The sequence below is a fragment of the Fusarium phalaenopsidis genome, assembly GCF_050370095.1.
Source record: "Fusarium phalaenopsidis strain FUZ10S chromosome Unknown contig_32298, whole genome shotgun sequence".
Taxonomy (NCBI): domain Eukaryota; kingdom Fungi; phylum Ascomycota; class Sordariomycetes; order Hypocreales; family Nectriaceae; genus Fusarium; species Fusarium phalaenopsidis.
This window is the reverse complement of record NW_028145407.1, coordinates 70,992-94,623: the sequence shown is the minus strand read 5'-3', so window position 1 is coordinate 94,623 and position 23,632 is coordinate 70,992. Positions and strand designations below refer to the sequence as shown.

General features: G+C 51.1%; 10 protein-coding genes across 10 annotated transcripts; 5 read left to right on the top strand and 5 right to left on the bottom strand.

Annotated features, from left to right (window-relative positions):
* Positions 1–3,164: 3,164 nt before the first annotated feature.
* On the top strand, positions 3,165–5,679 carry LRP88_06617 (heterokaryon incompatibility protein-domain-containing protein; the record flags this gene model as incomplete). The annotated part of the gene is made up of 2 exons (XM_083243155.1): positions 3,165–3,318; positions 3,368–5,679. 2 exons carry the CDS (start codon positions 3,165–3,167, stop codon positions 5,677–5,679), a joined length of 2,466 nt encoding a protein of 821 aa, XP_083100379.1.
* Positions 5,680–6,481: 802 nt separating this feature from the next.
* LRP88_06616 (Aldehyde/histidinol dehydrogenase) lies at positions 6,482–7,474 on the bottom strand (the record flags this gene model as incomplete). Its single annotated transcript, XM_083243154.1, has 2 exons — positions 6,482–6,979; positions 7,079–7,474. The coding sequence occupies 2 exons, from the start codon at positions 7,472–7,474 to the stop codon at positions 6,482–6,484; spliced, it is 894 nt and encodes a 297-aa protein (XP_083100378.1).
* A 928-nt stretch (positions 7,475–8,402) lies between these two features.
* On the bottom strand, positions 8,403–8,954 carry LRP88_06615 (cupin domain-containing protein; the record flags this gene model as incomplete). The annotated part of the gene is made up of 1 exon (XM_083243153.1): positions 8,403–8,954. The coding sequence occupies one exon, from the start codon at positions 8,952–8,954 to the stop codon at positions 8,403–8,405; it is 552 nt and encodes a 183-aa protein (XP_083100377.1).
* A 346-nt stretch (positions 8,955–9,300) lies between these two features.
* Positions 9,301–10,634, top strand: LRP88_06614 (uncharacterized protein; the record flags this gene model as incomplete). Its single annotated transcript, XM_083243152.1, has 3 exons — positions 9,301–9,640; positions 9,695–10,039; positions 10,090–10,634. 3 exons carry the CDS (start codon positions 9,301–9,303, stop codon positions 10,632–10,634), a joined length of 1,230 nt encoding a protein of 409 aa, XP_083100376.1.
* A 265-nt stretch (positions 10,635–10,899) lies between these two features.
* LRP88_06613 (uncharacterized protein) lies at positions 10,900–13,474 on the bottom strand (the record flags this gene model as incomplete). The annotated part of the gene is made up of 9 exons (XM_083243151.1): positions 10,900–11,831; positions 11,879–12,064; positions 12,188–12,382; positions 12,437–12,695; positions 12,752–12,949; positions 13,008–13,082; positions 13,134–13,259; positions 13,316–13,371; positions 13,423–13,474. The coding sequence occupies 9 exons, from the start codon at positions 13,472–13,474 to the stop codon at positions 10,900–10,902; spliced, it is 2,079 nt and encodes a 692-aa protein (XP_083100375.1).
* Positions 13,475–13,867: 393 nt separating this feature from the next.
* LRP88_06612 (Alpha/Beta hydrolase protein) lies at positions 13,868–15,737 on the top strand (the record flags this gene model as incomplete). The annotated part of the gene is made up of 3 exons (XM_083243150.1): positions 13,868–14,061; positions 14,273–15,601; positions 15,650–15,737. The coding sequence occupies 3 exons, from the start codon at positions 13,868–13,870 to the stop codon at positions 15,735–15,737; spliced, it is 1,611 nt and encodes a 536-aa protein (XP_083100374.1).
* Positions 15,738–16,055: 318 nt separating this feature from the next.
* Positions 16,056–16,460, bottom strand: LRP88_06611 (uncharacterized protein; the record flags this gene model as incomplete). The annotated part of the gene is made up of 2 exons (XM_083243149.1): positions 16,056–16,372; positions 16,430–16,460. 2 exons carry the CDS (start codon positions 16,458–16,460, stop codon positions 16,056–16,058), a joined length of 348 nt encoding a protein of 115 aa, XP_083100373.1.
* A 1,017-nt stretch (positions 16,461–17,477) lies between these two features.
* LRP88_06610 (ferritin-like domain-containing protein) lies at positions 17,478–18,500 on the top strand (the record flags this gene model as incomplete). The annotated part of the gene is made up of 3 exons (XM_083243148.1): positions 17,478–17,757; positions 17,810–18,426; positions 18,489–18,500. The coding sequence occupies 3 exons, from the start codon at positions 17,478–17,480 to the stop codon at positions 18,498–18,500; spliced, it is 909 nt and encodes a 302-aa protein (XP_083100372.1).
* An 825-nt stretch (positions 18,501–19,325) lies between these two features.
* Positions 19,326–20,287, bottom strand: LRP88_06609 (Extradiol ring-cleavage dioxygenase, class III enzyme, subunit B; the record flags this gene model as incomplete). The annotated part of the gene is made up of 3 exons (XM_083243147.1): positions 19,326–20,054; positions 20,108–20,232; positions 20,284–20,287. 3 exons carry the CDS (start codon positions 20,285–20,287, stop codon positions 19,326–19,328), a joined length of 858 nt encoding a protein of 285 aa, XP_083100371.1.
* A 463-nt stretch (positions 20,288–20,750) lies between these two features.
* On the top strand, positions 20,751–23,508 carry LRP88_06608 (uncharacterized protein; the record flags this gene model as incomplete). Its single annotated transcript, XM_083243146.1, has 5 exons — positions 20,751–20,838; positions 20,925–20,938; positions 21,138–21,396; positions 21,451–22,184; positions 22,237–23,508. 5 exons carry the CDS (start codon positions 20,751–20,753, stop codon positions 23,506–23,508), a joined length of 2,367 nt encoding a protein of 788 aa, XP_083100370.1.
* Positions 23,509–23,632: the final 124 nt, after the last annotated feature.

The window sequence follows — 23,632 nt, the reverse complement described above, 5'->3', positions numbered from 1 at the left end:
TCTATCGCCATGTACGTGTTGTCATAGGTGAGGTAGTGGTTGAGACATGAAGCGATGCTCTTCTCTTGTATGCCGCTGATGTATGATGCGCCCATCAAGCTGCTCATGATGGGACTCTGCAATCTGTGTCAGAAGGTCGCTATGTTGAGTCCCTACCGGGATAGACGTATGGGGTTAAAGAATGACAAGCCACGGAGCCATGGGGGCCATCAGATGTTCAAGGACTGGTTAGCAGATGGAAAAGAGACAGCAAGAATGCACTTATGCATCAAAAGTAGGAGTTATGAGGTACTCGACGCCTGTCGTGGGGGATATTTCCTGCCCCCAGGAAGACTGATCTTCTCGAGGGTCAGCTGGGTGATCAAGCCATCGACGTCGTCAAATTAATATAAGACACGATGCTACAGGTGAATCACACAACTGGCAGATGCTCTGCTACAGCTAAAGTAAAGGTGAGAAGCAGATGAGGCTGAGAGGCGAGCTATACGTGAATGCGACAGTCCAACGGAGCCAACCTCATGACGCCCCCTCTCTGTGCAGCGGCAGTGCGTAAACGTCGACCATGCCCTGCCTACCGTCTCTTACGAGCAGCAGAGGATATAATTTCGTGACTGATTCCACCGCCCGCCGACAGAGGCATTGGATGTAGGTCGTATGCTTTGACCAAGTGACCCAATTGCACGACGGACACCCCCTGTGACTCAAAGCTCGCGAGCTACTCTCCCGCTCACCGAGAGGCTAAACTGGAGATTGCGGATCCGTCTCATGAAACTTTATTTCATGAAACTTTATTTCGGACGCTCCAGGGTCGTGGATGAAGATTGAGGGGAATGCGGAGAGTCTGGGGGAGTACCATTTAGCCTGAAAGAGCTTGTTTGTAGTTATACCACTCGCTGATTTTACGGATTCACTCTCATTATCTCTGCGGCACTGAGCACAGAGACTTCCTGGAGCCCATCGGAGGATTTGGTAAGTTATTATTGCACTGTTCTCCTCGTGATATGGGTCCGTGTCAACGGCACCCGAAAAGCGCGGCATTACATGACGAAGCTGACAGTAATCATGTGTTGTATACACCTCACGCCAAGAAAGCATGGATTGGGAGAGTAGGAGGATCACATGTCTTCGAGTGCGGCTGATAGGTAGTAGTTCACCCTGAAGAGAGCCCAGGGAATTCTTGCCAAGATATCGATTTCAATACCTACGAAACATAATGCATACTGCTCCTAAACTATACCATGCTTTTGCGAATTTGGTGACGCCCCCAAAGGGAGCCTTCTCAACTGCCGTGTTTACGCTGTTTCTAGTATCTCTTGTGCTTCCTCTTACGCCTGTTCGTGCATGGGCCGCATAGCCCCTTTCTCTTGGTGACTTTGACCAATTCGTCAATCCCACAGGAACCATGTGCCAACAGCCCTCCCCCATTGGTGACTTCAGAGCAGACGAGTTGGCTGATCACATGGCGGTATTTCCAGTCGCAGCGGAGGCAGAGCCACTTGTAAATTACAGTCTTGCACATATCGATCGTTAGCTTCGCTTTGCGGGACTGTTCTGTTTTCGAGTTTGGATTCTGGTTAGATGGATATCTCATTGTGTGTGTTGTAAACCAGAGAGGAGCTTCGGTCTTGCACTAGGATTGTGTAGTTCAGAAAAAAGAATCTCATCCTTCTCAAAGTCCCGGGCCTCTGCTTATATGCTCGTAGAAGGGTATGATTCGCAGCCAGCATTTTTGTAAAATATGGCCTCGTGGTCAGTAAGGCCATTTTATGCGAGAATCTCCTCAGAGTTCTATCAAGAGGAAGGTTGTCAGAGGCTGTCGCAATGTGACGCGTATGCGGCTTCTGCTTCATCGTCATGGCTGAGCCAGGATACGTATACACAGAGCTCCTACCTCTCGGGCCTAATAGCATTGATCAACTATTGGAAAATTAGATCACGAGTTCCAATATCGATAGACTTTGGAGTTTGAGTCGCCGCCGTTCAAGTGAGGTGACCCGGAAGTCGCCCTTGAATGCCAGCCGCCGTCAAGAATGTCCGGTCTCAAGCCTTGACTCACAGCCAAATAGTATAATACTCACTGCCAGTGTCATCTATATAGGGCCGTCTCCGGTTTTGTTTCGATATTTCCTTTGACTTTTTCTTCATCCCACGATACTACGAGCCAGCCACCGAACGAAACCAAGAAACCTATCAGGCATCAAATTCACCTCTCTCCAGGCAGCCACCATGTGCTGGAAGACCATCATGTTCACAGTCTGTCCCGACTGCAACTCCAAACGGCAGAGGAAGATGACCCAGGAGTCATGCGAGGAGGCTGGTAACATGTCCCGCTACGGCCAGTGCCAGATGAGGGTCCAGATGAGGGATGCCCAGCAACCAGGACTCTGCGGCGAATGCAAGAAGAAGAGAGAGAAAGGGAAGAAAAAGGCGGTTCACTTTGACTGAGGGAGGGAGGAGAGGAAAGAGTTAACATGGGCTGGGATGGCAATCTGTAGTTTCGGGAACCTGAGTATTAAGGCAATACCTGCTCGCAATTTGGATGTCTTTGTAACGAATTTTGATTGTATTTGTAACCTGAAGACTTGTGAGACTGCCATTTCTTAGCTTCTCAAGGGCATTCCTTTCTCGACCCCTGTTGCCTGTTTATCTTAGATATCGCATTAATTGAAAAAGACCCAACATATTCAACCACCCAAAGGAATAACTGACTTGTTCTTTCTTGTCGGCGGTGCAAACCTTCTGGGATATCTTTCTGTGACTCAAACTACTACATGCATCAACATCACGGCCCGTATTCGTCGGTTTACGCAACCCAGCGGCGCATGTCAATCTCGAATGACAGTAAGCAGGCATCCACAGCTAAAGATAATAAGTTAGCCCACATCTTGGCTCTAAATTTGGGTCCCTTGGCCCACAGACGTTACATTGCTGCGCCGCTGGCTCAGCCCTGCGATCGCACCCTCAATTCTTTTGTGGCCTCTTACTGGTGGATTCCAAATCCGAAGGCCGACGGTGCATATTTCGCGTAGCCTTATGGCTGAGTTTCATTACAGGGGAGGGCCATGGCTCGTGGGTTTCCTCACGGGTCACGGTGGTTAAATACCTCAAGACCTGAACAAGATCACAGAATATGATACCATTCAAGATCTTGTTATCTTTCAAAAATGAGCGCCACGATCAAAGAGTGTGTTGCGGAGCACAAGGAGCTTCTCCAGGTCCATGACCACTGCCCCGAGAGGGCATATGTCGAAGTACAAGTTCCCGCGGATGCTAGGAAAGTTGTAGTAGTCAACTTTACAGCGATATCGCGTGATCAAGGTGAGCCAGAATGTATCTTACTCTTGGCTCGTTGCTGACATCTACATAGGTTGGGCGAGCAAGCAGGAAGAGCCATCGTTCACATGGTTTGACGCCTCCGTCAAGCGTCCAGAGGGTCGAGGAGACCTACGCACCATCACTGTCTTTCACAATCGCCTGGCGAATGACGAATTCTTTGAGCTCAATGCCAGATGGCACCTTCGTGATGGACCCCGTCGTCGACTCTGGATCGAAGCTCTGCGCCCTGGTGATGTTATTCAACTGATTCCTAGAGCGATCTACACGGCTTGGGTGAATATCGTCAAGGAATGTCGGATCAAAATCGAGTATGAGACTAAGACTATACACGAAGAGCTCGATGGACTACAATTGTTTTCCAACACAGAGCACTACAACAATTTCTTGAGCGTCAACGAACAAGAAATTCGACTTCTTCATGTCGAACCAGGCGAATTTGACGACCCTATCAAGGCATATTTCAGTCGAGCCAGCCTTAAAGATGCCGAGAATAGTTCGCTCAGCTTTGATGCGCTATCATATTGTTGGGGAGACGTCACAGACCGCACCGACATTTTTCTGGCACCTAGCAAAGACGACATGAAGCTTGATGGAGCTCTTCACCGATTCAGTGTCGGTAGATCAGCTGCAGAGGCCCTTCGGCGCTTGAGGAAAAAGGAAGAAACCTTGACAATCTGGATTGATGCCGTCTGTATCAACCAAGACGACCTTGAAGAGAGAGCTCAACAAGTTACACTGATGAGTTCCATCTACTCGCTCGCCTCAACCGTACACATTTGGCTCGGAGAAAACAACGTCGGCGTCGAAACATGTCTCCATCTCATCCGAGATATTTGCAACTACAACGACCGAAAGTGTCCTGGCGGCGATCGCTGCGCATGCTCAGGGACTTCTCACGACTTGTCGTTGGAGGAGATAGATGCCCATATGGAAGCTCAGAAAAATGAAAAAATCCCAATCTCTTTCCAGAGCATGTGGGAGATCTTTGATATCCATGAAAAGAGCTGGTCCAGAGAAATCATCGATCTTGCGGGCTGGTACAACAACACACAACTGTCCTTCCTAATGAGCACCCTTTTCGAGAATCCCTGGTTCACTCGAGTATGGGTAGTTCAAGAAGCCCTATCTGCGAAACAGGCTCTGGTTCATTGCTCAGGCGAGCAGGTCCCTTGGGAAGAGCTTTTGCAGGTCAATACATGGCTAGGAGATCCGCGTTTCCGAGACCAGAGCCCGCATATCATGTCGCAAGCCATCATGCAACCGATTTGGAAGTCGTTGAAGCCAAAAGGGAGAACAACAGAAACTCCAATTACTCCTGTGGACGCCGAGGATTCAGGAAAACTCTCTGGTATCTACGACATTTTCTTTGCGGGACTGGATCTCAAGGCAACAGATCCTCGGGATAAACTGTTTGCTCTACTCACTTTTGCAGACGAGACTCATGTGGCTGAAGACCTGGATGACTTGATCCGTCCCAACTATGACAAACCTGTGGAGCGAGTCTTTGCAGACTTTACTCGTTGGTGGATTCGAGAGCACGACTCACTGGCCATCTTGTCTGCGGTTCATTGCCATCCAGCTCGAACATGGAGAAGGACTGTTGGCTCAGATTATCCTGAGATGGAACCTAATAGGCCAACCTGGTCTGTCAGCACCATTGGAAACTCGAGATGGGTTCAAGCAAACCTCGACGCTCGCTTCGAGTTTTCAGCAGGCGGCAAAACGAAGCCCAACAATGACCTTCTCAAGACCCCTGATCCTCTGATCATTCGGCTATCAGGCCACTACGTCTCCAAAATAGCCGCCATTAGCCACTATCCCATCGAGCACCTCTACCCCTTTGCACACGACAACGGCGAGCAAAGCGACATATGCGCGGTCTTTGACAAACTCTTTGATCCATGCGGATTCACGGGTCTCTGGACACTCAAGCCTAATGACGAAACTGTTGAAAAGGCTCGTCACAAGTACGAGGATCACGTCATCGCCCACTGGAACTATGTCAAAAGGCCGAATCTGCAAGTTTTGACGCCGACTGGCACGCCGGAGCTAGAGTGGTACGGGACAGACTACGTACCTACCTGTCTCGACCCCTGCTTCTTTGTCGCCGAAAATGGACAGTTCGGGCTGTGTCCTTGGCCGTCCAAGGTAGGAGACGTGATTGTGGTGCTGCGTGGTGGAAATGTGCCGTACCTGCTGCGGCCTGTCAAGAAAGACGATGTGTCGAGTGCAGGGGTGTATGAGTTTATCGGTGAATGCTTTGTGGACGGGATCATGCATGGGGAATTCCTTCAGTCATTGGGAGCTACGGTGGAAGTACATGAGGTTTTTGATATTATCTAGCCTACAACGAAGATACCACGAGTCAAGTCTTGTATTTGTAATCCGAGGGTTTTGAGTGTTAAGACTATGTTTACACACCGTAACGAAACTACCTAGTTATGGACTAACCGGCCGCCAAAGAAAACATACTAGACATGAAGATTACAACCTGAAGCTATAAAGCTCGAGCCCGCCAATACTTTACAGCATAATACCCAAGCAACCCAGTCCCCGAAAGGAGCGTGGTCAAGGCCAATACCAAGCCTGTCACAATCCCCTGGTTAAAGAAGCCAATACCTCCTGCTCTCTTCAACCTCACAATCTCTGGAAGCTTTGTCGTTGCTTCTCGGTCTAGGGCAACGAGCTCATGAGGTGACGATCCGCTCATGAACTTGGCAAGCTTCTCGCTGGTGGAAGAGTTTGTGATATACTTTGGGGTTGGATTAGAAAAAAGATTCTGTTGGTAGATTCTGTAGTTGTTTGGCTGCGGGGGGTGGCCCTCAGGAGCAATCGGTGAGTCTGTCACTTGTTAACTTTGTCATATTACTCGAGAGCGACGATTACTTACACATTAGCTCAGCTGGGATCTGGTTCACGAAGCTGACAGTCGCGTCGATAAATTGGCACATATACTTGGCCATGTTCGGGGTAGTAAATATGTATGCTGCCGCAAGTGGTCCGGAACTACACAAATCAGCTGGAGTCTTGAGGAACGTAGGTTAACTCTCACCTCCTGGATGCGTCGATTGCGTCGTCCATGCTAGTGACGGAGTGGATGACAAGACAGTTTTCTGCCACTTTTTGCCCAAGCAAAGCAGATTTCCTAATCACCATTAGAACTGATCTCTGCATTCTTATTTGGTCGACCGTACCTATCTTCAACGTCCAGGATTAGTCCGCCGGATCCTGATGATATAATGTTGACAGAGCCGTCTTTTTCGGCTTGTTTAGCTAGCTCGGATTTTGCGGCTTTGGCGGATCTCCGAGACGAAGCTGGGTTGGCCATGAAGTCGGTACTTTGCTGAACAAGGGCACGTAAGAGATCCTTCTTTACCCATTCGTTCACGTACACAACATCTGGAGCATAAGGAGACTTCCCACCCAGGCCAAAGCGAGACGAAACTAGGCCCTTTGCTGCTGCTTGCACGTCGGCATCTCGCTCCACGAATGCGAGGACTGGTGCTTTGGGATTGGAGACCAGGTCTTGAGTTGATGTTGAACTTGTTGAGCCATTCTGGAGAACTCGAATGTGTGGGTGGCCGATGTCTTCTGACTTCACTTGCTGGCTTGTAACCTCCACGAGATCCTTGTCCAGAGCCTCCTGTATCAGACCCAGTACAAGGGATGGTGTTTCAAGCAAAGAGTTTTGAGCCTTTCATGGTCAGTTTTCTGTCTCAAGCTTGTACCACTTCGTATTTACCTTTACTATCACGCAATTACCTGCTGCAAGAGCTGGCACCAAGGCCGCGATGAGGTTGTAGAAAAAGGCATGAAGCGAAGGCTCAATGACTACAATGCCAACTGGACTCCGGCTGTCTTGATCGTCGCGGCCTTTTGAGATAGCATACTCATCCTCTATACACTTCTGTGGGTCGATTGACGCAAACGCATCCGCGATGCACTTCAGAGCGAGCCAGTACTCGCCCTTGATCTCCGCTGGTCTGTGATTGGTGTCGTTCTTGATTGCCTCTTGAATCTGGACTGCGTTATCCGCAAGCGTGCTGTGTAATTGCTTGAGCTGGGTCTTTCTGTAGAAGGGATTCAGGACTCGGCCGTCTATGGCGGCGGACCTGACTGCTGTGAATGGCTTCGTCATTGTGGTGTGTGTGTGGCTGGGACGCTACTCAGCTGGATGGTCAAGACGTCAAGCGATTGCGAGAGACAAACACCCAAATAAGCACGCCTTGTTCCCCTGGAACGCTTCCTGAGAAAGCACATGGCGTTAGCAAGCTACGTCGGGGTCCCCCGACCGGCTCGGGATGTGGTCTCGGAGTCTCCTCCACATGCCGAGTAGCGAGCACCGAGCGTCACGGTTCGGCATCGAATTAATCTGCCGAACCGCGAATGGGCCGAAGAGGCGAGTTGGAGAGTCCACATTGCTTACAACAGAAGGCTTGCCTGCCAGCGCCCATCGTTCCGCTTAGTATCATCACTGCCCGCCATCCTCATCGTCAGTACAGCAACGACTCGTCTAACAACGCATTCAACATGTCTACCATCACTACAACCGAATCAGCCGCAGCACTGAATGGAAACTGGCACAGCCATGTGTTGGCAGACTATGAGCTCCACCACTCTCAGCCCCAACCCTGTGAAACTGGCACTCAGTCGGCTCCAGTTGCATCACCAATCGACCGCCAGTGGGATACGCAACACCGCCGCGTGCCCGCCTACAGGGCTATAAACAGAACCAGAGATCAGTCTGAAGTGAGAGTCTACACAAGTCCAGTGGAGCGTGTCTTCATCACAGTTATGTTTACGGGCCTGAACATCAACGCCGTAAGCCTTGCACTTCAACTCTGGAATAACGACATACTGATAATGTGTTTTAGGGTGCTGCGCAGTACTGGAGGGCCTCTTTTGGGAGACTGACGGATCGGGTGTTTAGATATCAAGTGGGAGGAGAGCTATGAGCGTGGAAATATATACTTGTTCGTCCTGATTCAATGAAGATTCGCCTCAAATTTGTCATTTTCCTAATGCTAAACTGGAGACAAATGTGATCATACTACTTTACAACTCGATCATTTTGATGCCTCGACCCCCTGCATGGTACCATAGTCCTCACCAAGTTGCTTTCCCTCTACAGTAATTGGTGTCGATGGCTGAAGCACGTAGAGCATTCTTGCCCAATCTTTCTCGCTAGTATTCCTCCACGCGTGCATGGTTCCTCTCTGAACACAGATATCACCCCGCTTCAGCAACCTTGTCTCTCCAGAGTCTAGAATGAGCTCAACCTCTCCCTCCAGAACAACCCCATAGTCGAGGCTAACGGTGCGGTGCATGGGAGATGTAGTGCCGGGGCTCATATCGACGTAGCGTAGGACAGTACCCGTCGAGACCGTTAGCCCTGGAGGACTACTGAGGAAGTCCTGGTAGGACTTCACGTCCGCCCCTTCGTCAAGTTGCACAGGGAATTCTCGGGTGACATAACAAGAGGCGAATGAAGCGACCTTGTCTGGGAGCTCATAGAAGGGTGCTTCCTCAGGGACGGACGAGTCGATGATTGCTTTTCCCTCACTATTGTGAGATGTGATGTAGCGTTTGGGGTGGCTGAGGTTTCCTTGGAGTGCCATGTTGAAATTGATTGTATGAGGATAGGCAATTCGTCATGCGATTCTTGGTGCATAACCAAGCTGTAAGCCGAAGTATGGGGTGTTCTATAGCGTCGTGGTTCTTACAGCGCTGTCCCCTGCCGTCCCTGGCTGCCGATCGGGATGTGGAGAGACGCCCCCGACCCTGGCCTCACTCCTGTCTTCGCGCCCCGACAAACATCTCCGGGGCCGACTTCCGAGCCGGAAATAGGATGTTAGGAATACCTCGTGATAGCAGGTTGCGTTTTATGAATAGTGCCACTTTACTTGCCCCAGTGCCCTGTCCAGTTGCGACTACCTACCGTCGAGATACCAGATACCAGAAACGATGGATTTTTCACACCATTTCTCAGATGAGAACATCCCATTTGGCATCGCATCGTCTGCCAAGCATCAGGACCCTCAAGCTGTTACCAGGCTAGGGAATACGGTACTTTTCCTCGCCGATCTGCAAGACCATGGACTCCTTAGTAGTCTACCAAATGGGGTCTTTAAGCAAGACACACTGAACGCATTTGCTGCGCTCCCGAGATCCAAGTCCGTGGAGGTTCGCAAGAGGATTCAAGATGTGTTCCGTCAGGATGGCATTGGAGGGTTCCCTTCCACAACGCAAGAGGATGTGTCATTGGTTACAATGCATCTGCCTGTCGAAATAAAGGACTTTTCAGGTACTTCGTCTTCCCCAAAAAGAATATGGAGATTAACAATTGCTAACTGTTCAGACTTTTCCTGCTCTCTTGAACATGTAACAAATGCAGGGCGAATTGTCGTCGGCAGCACGAAGCCGCCGCCTTCATTCTTCAAGTTTCCCATTGGCTACCAAGGGCGCACGAGTTCCATCGTCGTTTCTGGGACCGAAATTGAGCGTCCTATGGGACAGTTCCGGGACAAGTCTGTCACGGATCCCCTCAGCGAGAAGGCCATCATTTATGGGCCTTCGCAGCAGGTCGACTACGAAGTCGAGCTGGCGGCGATTGTCGGAAAGCCGCTGCCTATGAGGCAGAGACTTAACGCTAAGGATGCTGAGGAGCACATTTTTGGTTTCGTTATACTCAATGATTGGAGTTGTGAGTAAGTCGTCTTATGCTGCGGTGATGGAAACTGACAAGATTTACAGCCCGTGATATCCAAGGGTTTGAAATGAATCCTCTGGGACCCTTTAATGGAAAGAGTCTCGGCACTTCTATATCTCCATGGGTAGTCACACTCGAAGCCTTGGAACGTTTCAAAACCGGTAGTTGTGCTCGGCAGGATTCGCTGCCTTCATATCTCCGAAACTCTAAGCCATCAACTTACTCCATCACAATGGAAGTCGAGATCCTAACCGGCTCGGCCTCCACAAAGATTGGTGTCTGTCCTGTAGACTCCTTGTACTGGACTCCACCTCAGCTCCTTGCACATGCCGTGAGCTCTGGCAGCGCGCTCCGGACTGGCGACATCTTGGCAACGGGCACAGTCAGCGGCTCCATTGGTGGGAGTCATGGCTGCTTGCTTGAGACGACTGAAGGTGGTACGAAGCCTGTAGCCCTAAGTGATGGGTCACAGCGTACATATCTCGAGGATGGCGACGTTGTGCGGATTAGCGCGGTAGCAGGAGAGGCTTCCTCAGGGGTTGGATTTGGTGAATGTATCGGCCGATTAACACCAAGCCGCTCGCTTTAGGTTGCCGCATAGATAGTTTCGTATAAACCAAAACAAGACTCTCCCCAACATGTTTCAATAACAAGTGCAACTAGTCCCCGGGGGGCTTGTTCACGGAGGTAGTTGTGCAGGCCTAACAGGTGAGAACAGTTTTCCGACCCCACTACTACAAGCCGGCATCTACTGGGAAGGTGGAGTTCAAAATGTCTTCTATTGAGGAGAGATGTTGTTGAGTCAATTGCGTTCAGCTTAGAATCTAGCCATCGAAAACTTCATGAACATGAATCTACTCAACCCGCCTTGCATGCGCGAGATCATCAACACCGTGTCCCTCCTCCACCTTGCTTTCAACAATGTCATATACCGGTATCTCCGAGAACCCAGCGGCAATATGGTGAAGAGTTGGAAGATTCTCCCAGTTCCCTTCCGTAAAGATGAGCCGCCCTCCACTGCCAACAGTCACCTTGTCAACCTCTGGCGGGTTGTTCGCCAGCCCATTCTGGAGAAAGACTGGGTAAGCTGCATCTGCAACTCCGGGATTGCCAACGGCTGGCACGTATCTGTAGACCAAGAGGCCTTCTTCTGGAGGAGGAAGATTGCCGATTGCTCCGTTAGTCAAGATGTTTGCCTCCTTCCCGAGACCATCTAAGGCCATCTGGACAAAGGTGGCGCCTCTCCAGCTGCATCGGATGCTAGCAGTGCCATCTTGCTTCTCAACATCGATGTCGCAGTAGATCTTTGGCATGCCCAACTCTTCTCGACCAGTGACGATAGGGTCGGTCAGAGACTCGAGAAGGACTGCAAGAAACGAACCGCGGAGCTTGCTGCCATCCTTCTTCTCATACTGCACACCGTGGATCCAGAGGCCAAAGAAGTTGTAGCCGCCCCCGCCAAGCCATTTGAGGTCCTTCAGCTCGGTACATTGAAAGCTGGCTTCGGCAATGGTTCCTGGCTGGTAGAAGCTGAATGCGGGTGTTGGTAGCAGGGTCTTGAGATGCGTGGCAGAAGTCTTGAACCGAAGTTTGTAGGTTGTGAATCGCGAATCTTGACTGGGAATTGGACGCCCATAGTGATCCTGGCGTGGGCTTGGCATAGGCCCAAAGGAAACAGGGGATCGCCAATAAACACCGCCATTCCGAGACCACAGGAGCTCCTTCAGTGCCCGTGTCGAGTTGTGCCACTCGTCATGGCCAAAGTTGTAGCCCATGAACTCCATGACTGCAAATCATTAGTACCCTGATGGATAATATGGATGGGTGTCTCACTGTTAAAGTCACCGCGGTTCTCATCATTGAGATCCATGCCGGCCTGCCGAGTAAACTCTTGAACTTTGTGGGCCCTGTGATCACGAAGTTTCTCATAAAGAGCAAGGCGATCTGCAATATCGTCCCTACGGGTGCCTCGTGGGAGCAGTGCGCATAAGGACGCTGCGTCTTCAATAGCGATGCCACCTATTATTGTCAGCAATCAATATCTCCGAGACGTTTGGCGTCTTTATAATACCTCCTTGTCCTTGATCTAAGCGACTCAAGTCAGTAAGGCGTCTTCTTCTCATGCCATCACCAGAGACTCACGAGGTAAAAACGGATGTGCAGCATCTCCTAGCAGGACCAGTCGCTCCTTGTGCCAAGTCGGAATGCGCTCCATGTCTAGAAGGGTCCAGACCTTGAGCTCGCTGCTATCAACCAACTCCAAAAGGGATCGAACCCTCTGTTCAAAGCCCTTGTACACCTCGAGGAGCAGTTCCTTGCTTCCTCCTTGTCCCCAGCCTGTGTCCTGAATCAGTCATCTTGGTTTTCGACACAATCTTTGGCAAGACTTACCATCTCCTTTTGAGGCAGCGGCAGAAATTTCGCTTGGGTGGATGCCCACAAAGTTCATCACTGTGTTGTTGGAGCAAGGATACATGATCAGTCTCCTGTCGTCACCCATCCACATAGTCAGATAACCCTGATGATCTAGAAATTCCTTGGTGATCGGGTTTTTTCCGATCCTTTCGCAGGGAATCATGAACCGAAAAGCACTTTTGCCTGACCCATAGGGCTTTACACCTGGTCCGACAACAATTTGTCGTGTGATTGACTGTAACTCGTCAGAAGACATGGTCAACACGGGGGATGTATACGGGATGCTCTTACGCTGACGCCATCTGCACCTAGTACTAGGTCCCCAGAGATTGAGGTTCCGTCGGCAAGTTTAACTGTGGCAGTCGATGGATCAACATCCACAACCTGGCTTGAAGTTTGAAGGACAGCTGGTGTGCCTAGGCCTTCAGAGGATACAGCAAGCTTCTTTAGCTCTTCGTGAAGCTGAACGCGGTGGGACAGCACCCAGGGCTACATTAATCCATCAGTATCAACTCGCCAATGAGTAAAGACTTGACTGTGCCCTTACATGCTGCCAAATGCGAAGCGCCTTTGTGAGGTCATTGTCGAATTTGAGCTTTCCAGCAGCATCATACTCCGTTACCTACACGCCATTAACGGTTGTGCTTCGTGTTCACTATTTCACGTCACTCACTCCATTGACCGGATTTGCTCCAAAGGTTTCGGGGAAAACTCCGAATCTCCTGAGAATTCCATGACAGTTAGGAGCCAGATGAATAGCTGCTCCAGTTTCCTTGGCTAAATGGGAACGCTCAAACAACTACAAGATGTCAGTTTTTCTAAACGATCTTTCAACCAGCAAGAAGGTGGACTTACCGTTACTTCATGACCCTGTTGACGGAGGCCCAAAGCTGCTGTCAACCCTCCAATGCCTAGAGAGTGTTAGTGAAGTCAACGTGAGACATGACTGATGCAATGTTCACCTGCTCCAACCACTAAAATCTTCAAGGGGGCTGCTTCTGAGGCGTTGGTCATGGTTTCTTGCGTGATCTTCGAGGTAGGAGTTGCTATAGCCAACAGGTGACTGGGTATCACTCCCACAAGTACTCATCACTCGGCATGCGGTTGAGTAGCCGGCTGAATACCCCATGACCTAGTCAGTCCATCCCAGGTGTATCATAATTTGCGCATTCCCGGCAGATTCCCGATATGAAATCCGGGGCAGAGGGGGAGGGGGGATCGGGAGTCGGCCCCACGTAACCGCGGATCGGAACCCCCCACATGGCTCAATACTCGGCTTGTCTTGCATCATGACGTTTTGGGTATTCAAAAGAAGCAGGGCGTAGACGGATTTGGAGTTATTATGAACACCGAGCCTTTTATCCGCTGTCAATCACCCCCTGCTCATACTTGTGCCCATTCGCCACAATGCCTAATCAGATCAAGGACATCCACACCGTGGATGATACATCCTTTCCCTACATCTTTGAGCAAAACGCCACAGTTACTCTCAAGTCGGGGTCCGGTTTAGTCCGATGCAACGTCTATCGTCCCAAGGGGGCTGATCGGGTGCCTGTTTTGGTCACCTACGGTCCATACGGAAAGGACATTCACTACAAAGAGTAGGTCCCCCTCCATGTAACTCTTCTCACCCCTAACCCGCTGCAGTTTCCATCCCAAGTCTTTTTCAGAGGTGAATCCCCAGCACAAGTCTGATCATTCGGCATGGGAAACCCCAGATCCCGGTTTCTGGACGACGCATGGGTATGCCGTTGTTCGTGCAGATGAGAGAGGTCTCGGGCAGTCCCCTGGTCTCCTTGACACCATGTCTAGAGGCACGAGCGAGGCCTTTTTTGACGTGGTCGAGTGGGCCGCAGAGCAGCCATGGTCCTCGGGCAAGGTTGGACTCTTGGGTATTAGCTACTACGCCGGGAGTCAATGGCGAGTAGCTGCCCGTAAGCCCAAAGGTCTGAGCGCCATCGTGCCCTGGGAGGGAATGTCAGACTACTACCGGGACAGATGCCGTCATGGAGGAATCCTTTCCAATGGCTTTATCAAGTTTTGGTGGAATCGACAGGTCATCACGAATCAGTACGGACGTCCAGGTCGAAGCTCGCGAAACTGGGGTCCTGACACGATTGAGGGCGATCTACCCGAAGAGGAACTCGAGGCAAACAGGCAGGACCAGACTAAGGACAACCTGGAGAATCGCTTCCGAGACGAGCCTTACTACGCGTCCAAGGAGTACGACATGGGTGACATCGAGGTGCCCCTGCTGTCTGTTGGCAACTGGGGAGGCATTCTGCTTCACCTTCGAGGAAACATTGAAGGCTACACTCATGCCGGATCAAAGTTCAAGTACCTTCGGATGATCACAGGCCGCCATGACCTTCCTTTCTACTACGAAGAAGAGGTCAATGTTCAGCGCAGCTTCTTGGACGCCTTTCTCAAGGGCGATGACAGGGTCGGCTGGTCCCAAGAGGGCAAGGTTCCTCCCGTAAGTCTTGTTCTGCGCAAGGGAAACGTCGGCTTCAACGACGCCGAGAAGGAAAAGGTGTATCCTCGCCGTGAGGAGAATGAATGGCCAATCGCGCGGACCCAGTACACCAAGCTGTTCCTTACGCCGGACCTAGGCCTTTTCTGGAACGGGCCAAACAGCGACCGAAAGAAGCTGTCTTATAGAGCTCTTGGCACGCTAGAGAAACCGGAGTTTCTCCAATTCTCGACGGCAGCTTTTGAGTCAGAGACGGAGATTACAGGGCACGTTGTCGCTCACCTCAACGTCTCAGTTACTCCAGATCCCACGGGACCAACACCGAGCGACATTGACCTATTCGTCACAATCCGCCACATAGACCCATCGGGGCAAGAGATCTTCTACACCGGCACCGCGGGAGACCCTGTGCCCGTGACCAAAGGCTGGCTCAGGACATCGCTGCGGCAGGTCGATCAGCAGAACAACAAGCACCGCGAGTGGCTTCCCCACCGAAATTACACCAGCAAGGATGTTTTACCCGTGATACAGGGTGAGATCTATGCCGTGGACGTTGAGGTCTGGCCAACCAATGTCGTGGTTGAGAAGGGTGGCAAGCTAGTGTTTGAGGTGTCATCGGGGGATACTCAGGGATCGGGCATCTTTTTGCATGACGATCCGACGGACAGGTGAGATTCTCGTCAACTCATTACAGGGAAAGAACTAACAAAAAGCAGGTCTCCGGAGATTTTCCAGGGGCTCAACAATATTCACTTTGGACCCCAATTTCAGAACTACATCACGCTGCCTATCATTCCAAGCTAGATACTTTTCAAGAAAGAATTCTGGCGGACCTATTGCATGGCGGATATGAGGTGGGAGTTAGATAGTAGACAGGGAATTACACATCGAATACTGGAAATATAAACCTATTGTCGTGACTCTAAGACCAGCAAGCGAGATCCGAGTGCCTGGTTGTTTACTCTGAATAAAGTATTATCCAAAAGATATGTTGCGATATATGTAGATGAACCACTGTGCACCACACCCAAAGCAAAAGTCTCCTTGCCAAAACGCACCAGTTATGAAGCATAATTATTACATGGAAGTACACCTTCCGACCTCTTATCTAGAAATCGCCCTTCACAGAATGCAGCCAGCTGCAACGGCCGCAATCACAAGTACCCCTCCCATAGTACCCATCTTATTCCTGCCCGCGCCATTGACAGGCACCGCAGGCGAGGGAGTTGAGGCAGGCATAGAGCCAGTGGGTGCTGCGGCACCAGATGGCATGGAAGAAGACCAAGACTCGTCGGTGACGATAGTCAGAGGTTTCTCACTGCAGGATATAGTTGGCAGCGCGGAGCGCGTCACCATGTCGGGCGTCGAAGAGTGAGAGGGGCAACTACTGCAGGTGACAGTAGTAGAGACAGACTCGGCAGCTTGGGCTCCTGAGAGGACTGGAAGGGTCGTTAGTCAGGGACGTGAAGTATACGTGAGGAAGAGAATTCTCTTACGAGCGAGGGCAACAACGACATAGAACTTCATGGCTTCGAGGTGGCGTAGGATAGTGGAATGAGTGCAAGACAGAGCGAATGACGATGCTTGAGACGGGAGCAGAGAGAAAGGAGATTGAGATATTATGAATTACTTGGGAGTCAGTTATCAGGAGACAGATGGCCTAAGATCAACATCTACCTCATTCAACTCATCAATGCTTGCACGCATGCCGACAATCCAAGCTAAGAATTACCAATTCGGATGCAAATGCCGTTCTCAAGACTGGTCTAGCAAGGATATTGGTAGGTAGAATTGTTGTATCAGCCGAAAACCAGTTCGCCCGAACACCGAGTCTATGATACCAATCCAACGCTAGCCGTGGCGCACGTCCAGTAGGTCCTAGCTACTTTTCCCGCAATGTCTTGGAATCAAAGACATGCGGTTGGAGATGAGCGAGCTAAAACGTCGTTAGCCTCCCGGAAAGATGACATCCCGGGCTTCGATAGCTCCACACTCTCCGACCGATTCGGATGAGGGACAAACAAGTTTCGACGCTAGAGGAGGACGGGACTGTGAGATGCCGTGCGCGGATCCCCAGAGTCCCTGCCGATCCTGTGCTATTCTGCTTGATTCCCGCACCTGCCTAGCGTCGAGTTTTGACCTTGACATCCTCCGTGAGGTGACGGGACGGGTTCCGTTTACAATGATAGGTTCACTTTGCTTAGTTGGCTTGTGCTGCAGCACTGCCCGATCTGCCCGTCGTGAGCTATATTGGATTCGGTAGATTGGTGATGGGCAAGACGGAACTCGGGACGGATGGAAACTGCCCGACGGTTGAAAGCAGGGAGGGAGATTGCGGATATCATGGAAAGCGATTGAACATGATCATTCACGGCAGATGGCAGTTTTGTTCGAGGCTTCATTGTAAATAAAATCAGTAGCACTCGCTCACTAACGAGGTCGTTCCTACAATACAAGCTCGCTCATTCCCAACTCCCCATCCTTACCAAGCCCCCCATCACCATAATTCCTTAATATCCTCACTCCCACATCCACCACATCAAGATGTTCTTCTCCGCTGCTACTGTTGTCCTTGCGGCTGCTGGCCTTGCCTCTGCTGCCCCTGCGGTTCAGAAGCGCGCTCCTGAGATCAACGACGGAGTCATCCTCAACTATGCCCTCACACTTGAGCACCTCGAGGATACTTTCTACCGTGAAGGCCTTTCCATGTTTAGCGAGAAGGACTTTGCCGACGCTGGGTACGACTCGACCTTTTACAACAACATCAAGAAGGTCTCTAGCGATGAGACAACGCATGTTGACTTTCTCACCAAGGGCCTCAAAGGTAATTCAGATGTCCACCAAAACATCGTCCACTTGCTAATCACCTTCTACAGCCGCCGGTGTCACTCCCGTTGCAGCTTGCACCTACAACTTTGGCGTCACCGATGTCAAGAGCTTCCTGGCTACCGCCTCCATCCTTGAGGGTGTCGGTGTCTCGGCGTACCTGGGTGCTGCCGCCGACATCATGAGCAAGACTTACCTCACAGCTGCCGGTTCCATCCTGACCGTTGAGGCAAGGCACTCGTCATACATCCGCGGCCACCTCAAGGAGGTACCCTTCCCCCAGGCCTTTGACGCCCCCCTGACCATCAACGAGGTCTACTCCCTTGCTTCAGGCTTCATCACAAGCTGCCCCAAGGAGAACCCTACCCTTCCCGTCAAGGCTTTCCCCAAGCTGGCTCTGGACCCCTCCACTAAGGTGCCTGTCAAGACTGGTGACATGGTCACTCTCCAGACCCCTGGGTACACTCTCAAGGGTGCCGACGGCCAGAAGGTCTACGCTGCTTTCATTGCTGTGACTGGTCCTACCTTTGTCGAGGCCCAGGCTGTCAATGGCGGCTTCTCCGTTGAGATTCCTGAGGGTTTTGCCGGCCAGACCTACGTCGTTCTCACTGGATGCAAGGATGCTGTGTCTGATGACACCGTCGCTGCTGGCCCTGCTATCATCGAGGTAATTAAGACACTTTTCCAGAAATACTTGAGGAGCGAGTGCTAACGAAGTTGCATGAGCAGATTTCCAGCTAAATGTACATGAATTATGACATGATTATTTATTCTTTTTTGTTGATTCCGGGCACGCAAGGACACGAGGACGGTTCAGGTCAACACTTTACTGAGTGATTCACTTTGGATCATCCATAGACTTTAATGTATATTATTGTTTGAGATGTTACCTGTTTCTCAAGCTTTAAAACGTACTTGAAATGATATCAAGCTGCAGTCGTCAGCACGATTCTGACTTGCCAAGTTGCCATCAAACCTACATAACGCATGCCATGGATGTGTCACTCACAACCCATGCTTTCTCAGGTCTACTCACCTCGCATGTAAAACTGTGAATGCTTGAATCCTAGCTCCATCGTATCGCCTCGATCCATTGCATTCCTATGAGACCAACCACTCTTTGTGATTTGACGACCAGACCAATTGCCCGGGCCATCATGTCCCAGACCACGTTTTCCACCGGCAGATGCTATTTGATCGACCCCGTAACTCAGGCCACACTCTCACAGTGCCGATCTCTCCTTGGATAATATGGCGGCATCTTCGACAGCCGTTGTCTAGCGCCAACACTGCCTCCACGATCCGGGCACATAATCTCCCCGACCGACCGGAAAGCGCCACTCCAGGTGTGCCTAGGCCAGTTCGGGGGAGAAGATCAAGATATTTTCCAGACAGGCGCCATCTAATGAGGCCGCTCCATCTATGTTAGTAAAGATACTGTTGGAGCCCTATGCTAGATCCGCGGTGGAAGAGCACATCACCGGCAAGTCCAAACGATCAGCAGGCAGAGCTAGAAATTAAGCATTCGTACTATTGATATCTTGAAACTTCGCATCAGGCCAACAGCTATGCCGTTGCAACTGTCCTTGGCCAACTCCCAAACGTGAACTGACTATTACACATGTTTGTCAACTCCCACGTCTCCGCCTTGAGCTCTCCATACACTCCCTCATCCTCCTCATCACCAACAGCACCAGCGACAAACACGGCCGCCATGAAGTGATCATCTGTCGCATGCGCATCTCTGTAGAGCGGGTGCTTCATCAGTCGCGTCATTGCGCGTCGGAGATGAGGCCCCGTGTTGTTCTTAATCACATCCTCGACTGCCTGTCGAAACTCTAAGGCCCACGGCTCCGGAGGCGTTTCTTGCCCGAAATTGTCCGTATACTTGACCATCGGGCCCCAGATGTTGCGGTAGAGGTTGTGTACGGCTCCACCGGATCCGATAATGAGATATCCTTCACTCCTCAAACATCGCAGAGCTTGGCCGACTTTCATGTGGTAGTGTGGGTCGAAGCGGCCATTCATGGAGATGAGAGTAGTAGGCGGACAACCGTTGGGAAACATACGGATTAAGATCAGGTATGTATCATGGATCCACTCGAAGGTCGGGTTTCCGGAGACATCAAATCCCGCCTTCGAAAGCAGCGAGATGCATCGCTCGGCCGTCTCTAGGTCGGGATTGAGCTTGTAGTCGACGTATTTTGAAGGGTGGACGTATGCGACGGGCGATTTTCCAGGTTGAGGGTTGGTAGCGACTTCGATTCGATCGCCGAGAGCATCCCAATGGGCTCCCTGTTTCTTGTTAGAGGGTCGCCTGAAACATTGGATCCTCGTACCATCATGACAACACCCTTGATCTTGTTGGCCAATGCCTGGTCGCCAGCTTTCTTCCAGTAATCTGCTGCTTCGGATTCCTCTCCAAGCATCATGGTTGACCCATGGGAAAAGAAGTGGACTGGTGTTAGCTGAGCTAAGCGGAGGTTAGTCAGTGTGTACCGCGAACTGTGGACCAACAACTTACCCATGATCCAAATTGGGCTGATTGGTACACAATAAGGGCTCACTTTCGATCGGTTACAATTAGTGAAAAAGGAAAGCTAATCGAAAAAGTCCTTATTACGAGAAAAGATACAGCGTTTGTTAAGAATCCCGTGTCCCTTGGTTGCTCCAGGGTGGCTCATGTGGGGTGGCGATGGTCCGTCGGGATGTGGAGAGAGCTTCCCGATAACAACCCCGACCTTCTCGCCCTTGAGAATAACCGCGGACACGATCCCCTTTTAATCTAGCTTCAGATCTATTGACAAAAGAACCTCAGCCGATTCGCCAGCTTCCCCGCACCCCAGACGCCACCTCCGCATCCGAGATGGCCGGGTGATTTGCGATAAAGACTGTCATCGACCGGTCAATTCTGGCTCCTGTTCCTTCGTCCTCTCCACCTCCCGAACCGTTCTCGTATGTTTTCCCGACGTCCACCGGGTGAATAGCATCATGTCTACCGAGCCTGGCATGTTCCAATGTGGCTCTTGCCAGAAGAGCTACAAGCGCCTGGATCACCTGGCTCGTCACGTGCGCTCTCGTATGTCGCAAGCGTGAGAGGTTGACGCGAGTGCTGACTTTTTAGACACACAGACAAAGCCGTACAAGTGCCATGTTTGCCCAAAGGCATTCACAAGACCGTGAGTTGTACTGCTCTTCTCCCATAATGCTCGGCTAACGATTGGTTTTAGTGATCTCCTCAAGAGACACGTCGCGGGTCACGGTTCGCAAGCGGGGGAGAGTAATGGCGGCTCGGTCGGAGAGACGCGTTTCATGCCTGGAAGGGTGACAAAAGCATGCAAAGCATGTGCTTCGAACCATCTTCGCTGCAGCGAAGAGAAACCATGTCGTCGATGCCAGGAGAAGGGCCTCGAGTGCAGATGGCCTGGCTCTACCGACGTCGACATGGTCATGACGCCACCAGAGACGTGCCCCCAGGAAGACGAGTCCATGTTTACGCAGGATGATGCGCCTGCCATGACATCTCTCAGCAACCCACTTAGTATGGACCAGACATCTACATCACCGAGTATGGGAGGGCAAGCTTCTCTGGATGTGTTGACGCCACAGACTACGCAACACCTATTCCAGACGCTAGGTAGGACCCTTCAATGTCCGAGTTACCGTTCTCGATGGGACTAACAGTCTATAGACCCCTCCCTAAACATCGAAACCAACCCCCTCTTTTTCCACTTCCCTGATCTCAACCTTCTATCTGGACAATGGTCCTCCACCCCCACCAACGACATGGAAATCAGCACATACAACGGCTTAGACGACATGGATCTCCAATTCCTCGACTCCTACAACGTCAGTATCCCTTTCGAGGTTAGCAACACGTCCCAACCCACGCCTCGAGGCACACAAACTCCCCGCACATCTCATATGGATCCAGGCCAGCCTGCCGCCATGTGCAGTGAGGCCTTCCAGAACTCTCATTGGAGGTTCCGCCCCAACGCGAAAGATCATGCCGGAGCCGAGGACCACAACCTCTCCCTTCCCTCCATGACATTGGACTACCCTTCACCAGAGTCCAGAGTCTCTCTGGATGCCGACACACGCGTCACATGCGCCAAACTGGGAGGACCAGCACGTGACAGGATTTTGATGATGATTGTGACCAGTTGTCAATCAGATAGCCTGTCCAAGGCAGTTGCCTCATTCCCTTCAGTGGAGCTTCTTGATACACTATTGCAGTATTATTTAACGTCACCTCACACACGTGCAGGGTCATTTATTCACGCCGCCTCGTTCGACCCCAACGAGAAGCGACCAGAGCTTGTCGCAGCTATGGCAGCCATCGGGGCTGTCTTAACATCGGACCCTGCGCTATCCAAACTTGGCCGGGCGATGCAAGAATGCTTGAGGTTCGCGATCTCGAGGAGGGTGAGTATTCTTCTTGTTTGAGATGACGCGTCTCGACTAATCAAATCTACAGTGGGAACAAAACAACACCCTCGTAAGAGACCTTCAGCTCTTGCAGGCGTTTCTTATCACCATCGAGGTCGGCATTTGGAGTGGACTCCCTCGAAAAGTTGAGATTGCAGAAAGCTTCTTCCAGCCAATCCTGACAATGATGAGGCGTGATGGAAAGTTCAAGCCTACTGCGTACCCAGGTACCAATGTTGGGGATGCCTATGGTTTTGATCTCCGACAAGAGTGGTTGAACTGGGTCGAGAATGAGTCATTTAAAAGACTCGCCTTCAGGATGCTTGCCCACGACATGGGCGTGTCCATGGCCTTGCTGGTCAACCCTCTTATCTCTTATGCTGAAGTCCTTCTTCCACTGCCAGGCAGTCCAGAGGGCTGGGCGGCAGGGAGTCCTGAGCAGTGGAAGTCATGCTTGGCCGCCCAAGAGCATTCTAAGCCGGTATTTGTTGCCGACCTTATCGACAATCCTGACCTTCTCAATAATCCAGCAAACCCGGTCGACATCTACACTGCGGGCATGGCGGTACTTTCATGTATCTGGACTATGTGCCGGGAGTATTTACAGTTCTCCTCTCTCCAGAGATCACGACCGCGACGTTGGAATACCCTCGTCACGGAACTTAGGAAGGACGAGCTTCTGAAGTTGCTTGGCCATCTCGAACTCAGCCTAGCGCCTCAACTCTCGGCAGATTCAGAGCTCAACCTTCGGCTTAAGCTGTGTCTGCTTCACCTCCATATGCCTTTTGAAGAGATTCAAATATTTGCCGGCATGGATGGACCGGAGCGAGCTCGTGCTGTTTACCCTACCATCAGCGACTGGGTCAAGAGCGAGGACGCCAGAAACGCCATCTGCCACGCGGCTCAGATTATGCAGCTTGTCATGTCGCTTCCAAAGGGCTCAATACGAGGTCCTTCCGTCATAATTCTGTATCATTCCACCTTGGCATTTTGGGTTTACGGGCTCCTCTCCGACCAGTCTCAGGTAACAACGCGACTCACAAATCAGAATGTGTACCTGGATGAAGAAGAAAGCACTGCTCTGCAGCGGTTCAAAGGGTTTGGACAGGGGCAGCCATGCATCAGACGGCGATCAGAAATGCCTGGAGAGGAGGATGTGTTTGTGAGCGTGCCGCTATCACAACCGGACAAGGTCATGGAGACTATCATGAGCATTGTCCGAGAAAACTTCACTGGGATGCGTGTTCCTCATCTCACAGAGAAGTTGGTTCAGATAATGGCAGAGCTAGAGAAGTCGGCGAAGAGGAAAGTTGCTGCTTGATGTCGACTCTGATAGGCGCCCATCTTCGCTGGGCTAGATTATAAAGGCGACAGGAGAAACAGAACTGTCTCTTTTATACATTTCACTCTCTGATGCGAGCCATGACCATTGTCTTCACTTTCTC